This window comes from Aegilops tauschii, chromosome 5 (genome assembly GCF_002575655.3).
Source record: "Aegilops tauschii subsp. strangulata cultivar AL8/78 chromosome 5, Aet v6.0, whole genome shotgun sequence".
In the NCBI taxonomy this organism is placed as follows: domain Eukaryota; kingdom Viridiplantae; phylum Streptophyta; class Magnoliopsida; order Poales; family Poaceae; genus Aegilops; species Aegilops tauschii.
This window is the reverse complement of record NC_053039.3, coordinates 11264863-11274908: the sequence shown is the minus strand read 5'-3', so window position 1 is coordinate 11274908 and position 10046 is coordinate 11264863. Positions and strand designations below refer to the sequence as shown.

General features: G+C 44.4%; 1 protein-coding gene across 1 annotated transcript; it reads left to right on the top strand.

Moving 5' to 3' along the window:
• Positions 1-4106: 4106 nt before the first annotated feature.
• LOC109733203 (fructose-1,6-bisphosphatase, cytosolic) lies at positions 4107-7007 on the top strand. Its single transcript, XM_073499623.1, has 4 exons — positions 4107-4968; positions 5064-5140; positions 5242-5303; positions 5417-7007. Exons 1-4 carry the CDS (start codon positions 4768-4770, stop codon positions 5497-5499), a joined length of 423 nt encoding a protein of 140 aa, XP_073355724.1. The 5' UTR covers positions 4107-4767; the 3' UTR covers positions 5500-7007.
• Positions 7008-10046: the final 3039 nt, after the last annotated feature.

The window sequence follows — 10046 nt, the reverse complement described above, 5'->3', positions numbered from 1 at the left end:
TGATAGAAGTGTCGTTTATCCCCGGTGGTAGTTCTCCCCCATTAAGAAAGTCAAGCACCGCTGGAACAATGTCATCTTTGAGCCAACTCCAATGGCGTTGAAAAAATCCAGCCGTGAAACCATCCACCCGCGGGGCCTTCGAAGGAGCCATCTGGAAGAGAGCTCGGCGCACCTCCTCCTCTGTAAAAGGCTTGCTAAGTGCATCGTTCATAACAGGAGTCACCCGTGGCGGTACAACATCCAACAATTCATCCATCTGATGAAAACCTTGCGAGGTATACAACTGCTCATAAAACTGCTGCACCTCAGCACGATCTTCCTCCAAACTAGTACACATCGATCCGTCACTGCGGACAAGATTTTCTATCTTATTCATGCGCTTGCGTTGGGCGGCCCGGGCCTGAAAATAACCCGTGTTTCGGTCCCCTTCCCGCAGCCATGGAACACGTGATCGCTGACGGAGCCAGATTTCTTCTTGATGCAGAGCCAGCTTAAGTTTCTGAGCCACTGCTTTCTCTTCTTCCGTAGGTCCCCGTCGCAGAGGATTGGCACGCAGTCGGGAGAGCTGCTCTCGCAACTTCCTGATCTTGCGCGACAAACAGCCAAACTCCTTTGCTCACCACGCCACGAGGTTGCCCTGTAGCGCCGTAAGAGCTTGACTCACTCTCGTAGTCCTTCCCAGCCCGCACCCTTTTGCCATGAGTCAAGTACCAGCTTGTCGTAGTCCACGTGAGTTTGCCACATGTCATCGTATCTAAAAGGTTTTGGCCCTCTGGGTACTGCCGTTTCCAAGTGCTCGCGGAGATCCGCAAACACAAAACAATGATATGACTCCGTTGTTACAATATGTCTGACCTTAATGTGTGAAAATATTTGTAAGAGAGCGGAGTTACCAAATGCCCGATCCAGCCGGGCTCTCACATTCGATCTGCCAAACTGCATATTATCCCATGTGTATTCAGTCCCCGACCAACCCAAATCAATAAGAGAGCAGTCGTCCGTCACTTCCCTAAAAGCCCTCATTTGCCACTCCGGTCTGGGATTTCTGGAAAAGTGCTCTGAACCACTCAAGGTCTCATTGAAATCTCCAATGCACATCCACGCATCATGTTGAACTGCATGTGGTGTCCTCATAAACCTCCAGCTATGATGACGATCCTCAACTTTCGGGGCTCCATAGAACCCTGTCACCCGCCATTGCTTCGCGCCATCACATTTCTTCCGCACCATCATATCAATATGGCCGGAACTATAGTTCTTCAACTCTGCATCCAGTTCCCCGGACCAGAACATACCAATTCCCCCACTGAGACCGGCGCTGCTAACAGCAAAACAGCCCGCAAACCCAAGCAGGAGTTTCAGACTTTCCACTCTTTTTGCCGAAATCTTCGTCTCCATAACAAACAAGAGATCGGGCCCTTCTTGCTTCACAATATTGCGAAGCTCACGAACTGCCGCGGGGTTCCCAAGCCCCCAGCAGTTCCAACTTAAGCAACTCATTGTTCCCGGCGGGGCTGCATCACAGCCACCGCCGATTCATCCGAGTTCTGAGAATTGGTGGGTGTGGGCTTTTTCTTCTTCGGATCCCGTTCTGTCCCAACGTCTCTGTCCTCACCCACCGATGCATTCTCTCCCGCTTTGAAAACCACCATTGCATTGGTGGCTCCTTTCTCTTGCACCTGCTCCACGGTAGTCACCGGTGGCAGCGCAATCTGTCTATACACTTGTTTCTGACTTTGAGGACCTCCCTTCCTCTTATTCTTCTGATTGTTTTTCTTTGGAGGGGAAACAACCTCAGTATAGGCATCTGTTTTTTGCATTCGTCGTACGAGCCTCCTTGTTGCTATTCTGACTAGATTGCTGCTCTTTAGACGAGCCCTCACTGGACACTGTTTTCTTCTTCTCTTCCGGCGCTCTCAGGCTAGTTTTGAAAGGTAAATCACCGTTCTCATCCCGTGATCCAGGCGTCGGACAATGAAGATCCAAGTGGCCCAATCGTCCGCACGAGAAGCAGAAATTGGGCACCTGCTCGTACTATATGTCATACCAATCCCTGTTGCCTCTAGCCGCAGAGTCGATCAAGATCCACCTGCGCAAAGGCTTCCTTACATCTATGGTCACCCTTGCACGCAGGAACCCCCCAACGGGATCAAACTGGACAGCTGATGCATTCGTATCAATTTGCCTAGCCACAACCTTGCCCCTTGTGTCACTCCTCAGATTGAACGGCAGGTTCAAAACCCTAGCCCAAATCCTGAGTTTGTCAAATTGCAGTTCTGACGGCTGCATACTCTCCTTGAACTCGGTGAGAATCACAGCATGCTTGCTCACATGCCATGGTGAGCCATCCCACACGCGATCACGATCGCGTTGAGTCTCAAATTCCGCCACAAAGATATTCTCACCAGCCGATCGGAACACCAGACCTCTAGGGTTTCCCCAAGCCGGGCGCAAAGCATTGGCGATCGTCTGAATATGCAACAAATTCCAGTGGAGAACCTTCCCCGCAATCGCCCAGACTGGCCTTGCGCCGTCATCAACATCATCCAGGATCAATGGCGTTGCCTCCTCTTCCGTGAGATCTAATTTCCCCATGGCATCCTCCATGCGCGCCCTCGCCGCCCTTGTCGAGAGAGCATCCTTGCCGCTCGACGAACCTGATGCCGCGGCCATCAGGATTCCCTGTGTGCAGCCTGCCGGCAAGAATTGACCGGCGGCCGCCCTCTTTCCACTCGAAACCCTAATCGCCTCCTGAGGTGGCTCCTAGTTTTCGGGGAAAACTCGGTCTCGCAAGCTGCTTGATTGATCTCTTGACTAACAGCACGTGCACGTTTAGTCTTGCGGTAGACGTACGTACGTATCGCTTCTGGCCGGTGGCTTGCACTAGCACCAACAGGATGGATACGATCGTGACGGAACGACTCGGCGGGACTCACGTAAACCTAGTGAACGTAAGATGGCTTGCGCCGCCCTGAGATCTCAAGTTCGAACCTCATTGGTGCACTCTATTTCCTTTTTATTTCTTTCAACTCACTAACAGGTGGGACTCGCATAAAGGTAGAGAGAACGTTGGCTGACTAGGCTGCTTATTTGTCGCATAGACAGTTTGACCGGTCAAAGTAGGCAAAATACTAAGTTATACGGTGCGTCAGTGACCGTATAATCACCTTAAGTCGTATTTAGTGACTGTATTGACCGTATTCTTAAGTACAGTGACCAAAATGAGCTTTTGACATAAGTACAATGACCAGTGACGCATTTTACTCTTAATTTTTCTTACGGAAAGGGCAGAAGCCGTACATTAGCCAAGCCAGGGCCTGGCACCAACACATGTCGTCACTATTTTGACTTTTTAGAGGTCACAAGGGAAGCGGGTGACTCGCAAAAAAAAACACGAAGCGGGTGAGCTAATAATAACTCGAAGGCCACACACACACACGGGGACAAGGTCGTCGATCGCCCGTCCACAATGACAGCGGCATTTCGTTTGACGAAATTACTTCAACTTCATGGCGTACGTACGATTTTGGAAAAGGAAGAATCAGAGCGAGTGGACACGTGCGTGCGTGCCGTTGGTCCATCGCTTCCACTAGAAAACACACAAAATATTGGACGCACATCAACAATGTGTATTCAGAGATTTCGGCAGAAAGCGTCAAGGGAATACGCCGCGATGGATCACCTGGCATTTGGCAAAATCAAGTGGCTTCAGTGCTTGTATATGTGTTTCTTTCTTCTTTCTGTCGTGGCAGGAACGCTTCAGCCGCGCACCAACGTGTCCGTGTGCCCCGTGCTCGTGTCGGCTTGCCGGCCGGAGAGATACAATTATTCGGCACCGTCCGGTTCATCCATCAGCGTCGCGCCCGGTCTGCATGCGCTAGCTAGCTACTGTAGAGAACACACTCTACGAGATGCCAATTTTTTTAAAAAATCTCTACCTCTTTCCCTAATATATCTCTACTATTAAAGGAGAATCGAACTCGTGATGGTTCGACCTCCCTCCTATCGCTAGCTATCGATACATCCTCCCACCCACGTGGCCCCATCTAATTGTTTTTTTTTCGAGTTAACCAGCGTAAGTAAACGAGGGAACCGACCGGTTAATCAATCCCAGCTCGAAACAAGAACGAAAACTGTCGTCACACAGGTCGCAATTCCCAACCCCTCGCCCCCGATCTCGTCGCCGCCCCTTGTGCTCGCCTCTGCGCAACCCACACATGATCCTCTGCGGGTGCCGTAAGGGTCTAGAGGATTGGGATGCCTCCCATCCCGTGCCTTCCGCTTGCCGTGGAAGAGAGAGAGAGAGGGAGATACGGGAGAGGCAGGAGCGCAGCGGCGGTTCTGGGCTTCTGGCCGATCTCGTGCTTTCCCCTCGCTCCCGATCCATTCTCCTCGACTGGTGCCATCGCAATCGTCCCGTTGCCTCGACTCCTCCAATCACTCTCCTCAAACAGCTGGGTGGGTTGAATCTGCGGCACCGGAGTAGTCATGCAGCGCGTGGCCGGAGACGAAGGAGAGGCGAATGGAATAGGTGTCAAATAGGTGGATCGCCGGTTCCAACACAGTGTGAACACGGTGGAGACGTACACGAGGCGGGAACGCACGCGGGTCCTTGGGGGAGCAGCGGCGTCGGAGGCGAGATCTCCCTCTTGAGCCGCCGTGGGAGGCGGAGGCGGCGGGATGGGAACAGGGACGCAGGCAACAAAACTCTCTATCCGGGCTAAGTAAACGGCGAGGGAGAGGATCGTCCACGGTCGAAGTAACGAGATGGATCATGCGGCGGACGCTTTCCGGACGGACCTGATGACCATCACGCGATACCTGCTGAAGGAGCAGAGCAGGCACCTGGAGTCGCGCGGCGACTTCACCATCCTCCTCTCCCACATCGTCCTCGGCTGCAAGTTCGTCACACTCAACAAGGCCGGCCAAGCCAAGCTCATCGGCCTCTCAGTTCAGAGCAACGTCCAGGCAAGCGCTTGTTTCCTCTCTTCATCAAAGTTGTTCTTCCGTGAGAATGGTGCTATGATGATGATTGCCTGTTTTCTTTGCCGTGGGTTCTTCAGGTGGAGGAGCGGAAAGAAGTTGGACGTGCTCTCCCAACGAGGTGTTGGTCAATGCCCTTGTCAGCAGTGGCCGCACCGTATGACTCTTCTCTCATCTCGGTTCTTTTAATTTTTGAACAAGATCGTTGCTTCTATTCTGTTTTGTGACACTGCTCTGCGAACGGCGTCATATATGCAGTGCGTTCTTGTGTCCGAGGAGGACGAGGAGGCTTCATACTTGGACCGAAAGCTCCGTGGGAAGTGTGTAAAAAACCTCCACTCCATATGCTCTGCTCACAAACTTGATATGGTCGAGCAATTTTACTTCTGCTGTTTCTGATGAAGTGTACGTGTGGCTCTTCATTTCCCATCAGGTACTGTGTCTGCTTTGATCCCCTGGATGGCTCCTCCAACATCAACTGCGGCATGCCCATCGGAATGGTATGCACACAAGTAATTTCACCGCTTAAAAGGTTCAACGGAACACACAATTAATAAGAAGTTGGAGTCACTATCTGACTTGATTTGATTGTCGGGCACATGGATAAAACATGATAGTCACATCACGAGAGGCAATTTCAAAAGGAGCATGAACCGCTGCATGCCAGGGCAGTGAGTGTGTATTCCTGATGGGTGTTGGTGTGATTGTTGTGTTATTCTGAATTTAGGCATATGACCATGTGTCTTGTGTCTGATTCAGTCCGTCATTGAATAATCAGATGACAATGGAGGTGCTCGACTCAAGGCAGAGGTACTCAAATTTGATCACTTTGTTGTAGAATCATGGTGCTAATTAAATGATCTCTTGACTGATTTTGAATCTTTGCCAATAGTTCAACATCTTTTTTTATCACAAGGTCTAAAAGGTATCATTTAAAATGTGCAGATGATCATTCATTAGGTGTCAAACCCACGTCCCGTTTGTCATTTTCTAGATGAACTGCGTTATAGAAAGTGGAAAATTGTTGCTTGTTATGTTGATATGCAAACTACCAAATTGGGAAATTTTCGATGATGATGAAACTACATTGTAAAAAAGCGAATCATATTAGGAATGTCTCCCAACCCTCAAATTGTTGCTTGTTATATTGATCTGCAGACTACCAAATTGAAAAAAAAATCAATCATGATATGATTCTGAGAATTGATGCATGGTTGCAGATGGCTACCAAACTATAAAATTATCAACCTTGAGAAAATATAGATGTATTTTGTACATGCAGGTTTGATGCATGATTTCAGCTGCATGTAGGTTTCGGTTTGTGTCCAAGACAAGTATATGTATACCAATAATGATTACTTTCTTTTTCAAATGGTTCCTGCTGCGGGCATGACAAGTGCGTGTGTATAAATTAGTATCATGTTGCCTGCACATTGAATTTATAACTCTTTTTTCTAAATAATGTGTCATATTTTGATTCCTGTCAAAATGACCATTATTATTTGCTTTCTAGACATCTTGTATGTTGCTTATGCTGATAATAATTTTATTTTTCTTAGGATTTCATTATGCTCTCGAAGGGTACATTAAGAGCATGTAAACTTCGATGATAATGAAAGTGCCACATAGACTAATTTATTCTGGTAGTGTACTGCCTTTTATGCATTCATCAGAGCTATTCCACAATTTTGCCCTCACTTATACCTTTTTACACTTTTATATGTGTAGCTTCTTTTAATTTTCTAAGACATTGATTTTTGCCTTTTAAGTCTTCATGTGTGCAGAATTACTTCTGCGGTGCGCCGGCATCTGGTGAGCTTGACGGGTACTTCCTGAAGGTTGATGTCCGCTCATGTTGGGTCACTAATCAAGGCCCCATTTGCGTGGGAAGCTGATTTTTTTGTTAGATTGCCAATGAGACGCTTGGATAGGAGAAAAGAAACCGGATGCACACACACATTTACATACTTCATGTGATGGTAGTATGTCGTCGTAGTTTTCGTCATAGTATGTCGTTGTAGTTTTCTGATTTTGTTGATCTGTGGCAACGCACGCGCATTCAACTAGTATATATATATATATATATATATATATATATATATATATATAATAATAATAATAATAATAATAATAAAGCAAATTGGGTTTCTGGTCGTACGTCATAAAAACTACCCTCGAAGTTGGCAAGAATTACCCACCAATGCCACCGGTAAGTGGCAAAAACGATTCCTTTTTTTTAAGTCACCAACGTTGCGATTAGCTCATTTACAGTGTTATTCCATTATGAATAATAAGTACTCTTGTAGCTTACTGGTTTGAGCCCTGCGCTCCCACCCAGCCGGCCTGAGCTCTATCCCCACTTCTCCCACTTTTTCTTTGTTTTCTCTTGATTTCTGTGAGCGGAAGATAGAACAGCATCGCCCAAGTGCCATCTTATCTGATGGGTTACACAATTTTTCAATTTCGGCCCAGCCATTTTGTTCTTAAACTTTTTTGGCAGATTCAAGTATTTAAAAATATATTCATATCTTTCAAATCCTAACTTTAAATTTAGAATGTTATATACGACAATCACTCAAAAAATGTGTACATTCCAGATATGATATTATCTTGCATGATAACCATTTCTAAAATTATTTTTATGTTCCAACTTTAATTAAATACTTTTCTCTATATGGGGAATTTGAAAATGCCTACTCGTTATACATGTCCTTATAGATTGATTGTTTTTTATGGAGATATCTAACATGCTCCTATGCACGTGCTATCATTGTGTACTAAAGTGTAATTCGCTATTTTCAGCCTAATGCATTATTTCTTTTTTTACGGTAATGCATTATTTCTTAGGTATCAATAAGGAGGAACACCACAAAGACGTGAATTGATACCGGCAAGTAGATAGATATTTTTGTTTTCTAATCAATTGGACACAACTTTAGTTACTTAAAAAATCATCCCACCTTTATAATTGTGCACAACACTACATATAATGTTGTTTCTCGTACGGCATTGTGAAAGATTTCGTATGATTTCTTGGTGTCATCGAGTGTGTGTATGGGGGTGATTTATTTTCTCCCGTTGCAACGCACGGGCATGTTTCCTATAATAATAAAGCACGTTGGGTTTCTACCCGTCCGTCGTGCCAATTTGCAAAAAAATCCCTGCATTTTCATGAAATCAACCCGCAGTCCAGATTTAAGTCACACCGAACCGTTATTTTCCAATTTTTCAAAACCCCCCCTGACTTTTTAGGTATTCCATCCGCGGATCATATTTAAGTCAAACAAATGCTTTTCTAAACCATCCATATCTTTTAAACCGTAACTCCGATTTAAACATGTTATATATGAAATTTGATTAGAAAAATATGTAGAATATGAATATAAGATTATTTTAACATGTTAATTATTTATAAATATTATTTTGAAAGATATTTAATTCAAAGAAATGGTTTTCTAAATTATATGTATCTTTTAAACCGTAACTCTGATTTTAATATGTTATATATGAAATTTGATTAGAAAAATGTGTGAAATCTGTATATGATGTTAATTTTACCTGTTAAATATTTTTTAAATATTGTTTTGGAAGCAAACTTATAACTATAGCGCACGATCCATTTTTCTTTCATACAGGCGGCGATCCGGATTGCAACTAAACACCCACTATAATCATATAGGGAAAAGAAAACATCGAGAACTACAAATGCATACCTCTGAATACGTCGGAGGGGAAAACAACAAATTTCTCATCGCGAGTGTGATTGAAAGCGAGAGAGAGAGGGAGAGGGAGGAGAGAGGGAGAGAGAGCCGTCTTAGGATTAACCACATTCTAACACGTTTTGGTTTGTGTGAACACTAAGGCCACCGCCGGCGAGGGTGAGAAGCAGGATAAGCGGCAACACAAATATGATGTGTCGCTAAAATAAAGGAGATGGACCTATTGTGGTCTTGAGTGATGGTTGTTCGGTTAAGAGTGTGTGTTGTGTTTTTTTTCTCCCGTTGCAACGCACGGGCTCTTTTGCTAGTTATAATAAAGCAAATAGTGCTTCTGGTCGTCCGTTCAAAAAAACATCCCTGAAGTTGATAAAAATTACCCACCGTGCCATCCATAAGTGAGAAAAAACGATTCGATTTTCAGATCCAAAGGCGCCGTCCTCCTTTGTTGTTTTATAGTGGTGGTACCAACATAAGTCTCAGGTTCACTGATAGTATAGTGGCGAACGCCTTGGTCTTCCAGCCAACAGAACCAGGGTTTGATCCCCCCAGCCCTCACACTTTTTTTGCCCTCCTTTTCTCACGTCCTCCTTCCATGTATGCGTTCATGGGCCGGCCCATGCGGGAGGCTTCACTCCCCTGTTTTTGCTAATTTCGTTTTTTGTCTTTTCTTTTCTCATTCTGTTTTCTTCTTTCTTTAAATTAATACGGGATTTTCAAAATTCAAAAGTTGCGAGTTTTCGAGAAAATGTTGGTGATTTTTTGAGTCAAAGAATGTTAATCATAAAAAAATTGGTGGTTGGGTCAAAAAAATATTTGTGGTTTGTTGAGTACAAAATGTTGGTGGTACGCGAATTAAAAAAAGTTTAGGAAATCATAAATTTTTGCGGATTCAAAAAATGTTGGTGAATTGCCAAACTGTTGGCAAATAACAAAAAAAAAACACGATTTGGAACAAAAGGTCGGGAAATAAAATCATGTTCATGATTTTGAAAAAATGATTGTGTATTCAAAACATATTGTGAATCTGAAAAAATGTGCATAAAATTTTAGAAAATGTTCACAAAAATAAAAAATAAAGGAAATGTTGTTCCCCAAATTTAGAAAGGTTCATTGATTCAAAAAATGTTAATGAATTAAAAAAAAGTTCGTACACAAAACTAATGTGCGTGCTTTTTTTTTGAGGAAATCCAAATTTTCAAAAAAAATATATTTGTCGATTCGAGAAACTATTCACCGATTCGAAGTCTTTTATGTCTAGGATTTATTTACTTGTTTGAAAGTCTTTATATGTTTTGGCGTTGATAGTAGTTCGTGATAGTTGAGATTTGTTTTCAAAGTTTTAAA

Bases quoted from the DNA above. Each gene is read 5' to 3' on its own strand.
- LOC109733203 (XM_073499623.1), top strand. From the start codon at position 4,768: ATGGATCATGCGGCGGACGCTTTCCGGACGGACCTGATGACCATCACG. The intron at 4,969-5,063 runs GCAAGCGCTTGT...TGGGTTCTTCAG, and splicing joins CAGTTCAGAGCAACGTCCAG to GTGGAGGAGCGGAAAGAAGT. The intron at 5,141-5,241 runs GTATGACTCTTC...TCATATATGCAG, and splicing joins TTGTCAGCAGTGGCCGCACC to TGCGTTCTTGTGTCCGAGGA.